Here is an 864-nt window from a genome sequence, read left to right as displayed (position 1 = left end):
CACTCACCCTCCCCTAGTCCTCTCTCTGCCTCCTCTGTCATCCTCCTCTCTACCTCACTCCCCCTCTTTCTCTCTTCCTCACCCCCTCTGTCATCCTTCTCTCTCCCTCACCCCCTCTGCCATCCTTCTCTCTCCCTCACTCCCCCTCTTTATCTCTCCCTCACCCCCCTCTGCCATCCTTCTCTCTCCCTCACCCCCCTCTTCATCCTTCTCCCTCACCCCCTCTATCATCCTTCTCTCTCCCTCACCCCCTCTATCATCCTTCTCTCTCCCTCACCACCTCTATCATCCTTCTCTCTCCCTCACCACCTCTATCATCCTTCTCTCTCCCTCACCCCCCCTCTCCATCTCTCCCTCAGCCACGCTCGCCACAACCCTAGGCATCCTGCTGTGGCTGACATCCTACTTCCTGCCTCGTCAGCTGATGGACTTCGAGTACAACACCCTTGGTCTGGCGCCGAAGGTCCTGTCCTGCTTCTTACCCAACATGGCCATCACCTGGGCCTTCAGGATCATTGCTATGTTTGAAGGGAGAGGTAAGCAGCTTCCTAAGTGCGTCCGGGAGGCGAGGGGTATGTGTGCAAGAGATTAAGGGTTTCGAAAGGTGGTGATGGGTGCGTGTGGTTGGTGGGGTGGGAGTGGTGGGGGGGTGAGGTGGTGGCGGTGGTGGAGTTGGGGGGGGTGGTGGAGTTGGTGGGGGTGGTGGAGTTGGTGGGGGTGGTGGAGTTGGTGGGGGTGGTGGAGTTGGTGGGGGTGGTGAGTGGTGGGATAGGGAAGGAGTGGGGGGGGAGTAGTGGGAGTGAGGTGATGCGCATGCTTGGAGTCGATCTTTGAACAGTGGATAAATCTAAACGGAAAGGAAGT

The 864-nt window shown here is 58.2% G+C and overlaps 1 protein-coding gene across 2 annotated transcripts in view; it reads left to right on the top strand.

Annotated features, from left to right (window-relative positions):
• LOC119585077 (ATP-binding cassette sub-family A member 3-like) overlaps positions 1 to 864 on the top strand; it is a 16,804-nt gene that overhangs the window by 2,761 nt on the left and 13,179 nt on the right. For both annotated transcript variants that reach the window (XM_037933697.1, XM_037933698.1), the window contains exon 3: positions 360 to 536. In XM_037933697.1, the coding sequence (XP_037789625.1) occupies positions 360 to 536 (177 nt within the window). The remainder of the gene's footprint in view (positions 1 to 359; positions 537 to 864) is intronic.

Source organism: Penaeus monodon, chromosome 19 (genome assembly GCF_015228065.2).
Source record: "Penaeus monodon isolate SGIC_2016 chromosome 19, NSTDA_Pmon_1, whole genome shotgun sequence".
NCBI classification, from domain to species: Eukaryota; Metazoa; Arthropoda; class Malacostraca; order Decapoda; family Penaeidae; genus Penaeus; species Penaeus monodon.
This window is presented reverse-complemented; position numbering and strand designations above follow the sequence as displayed.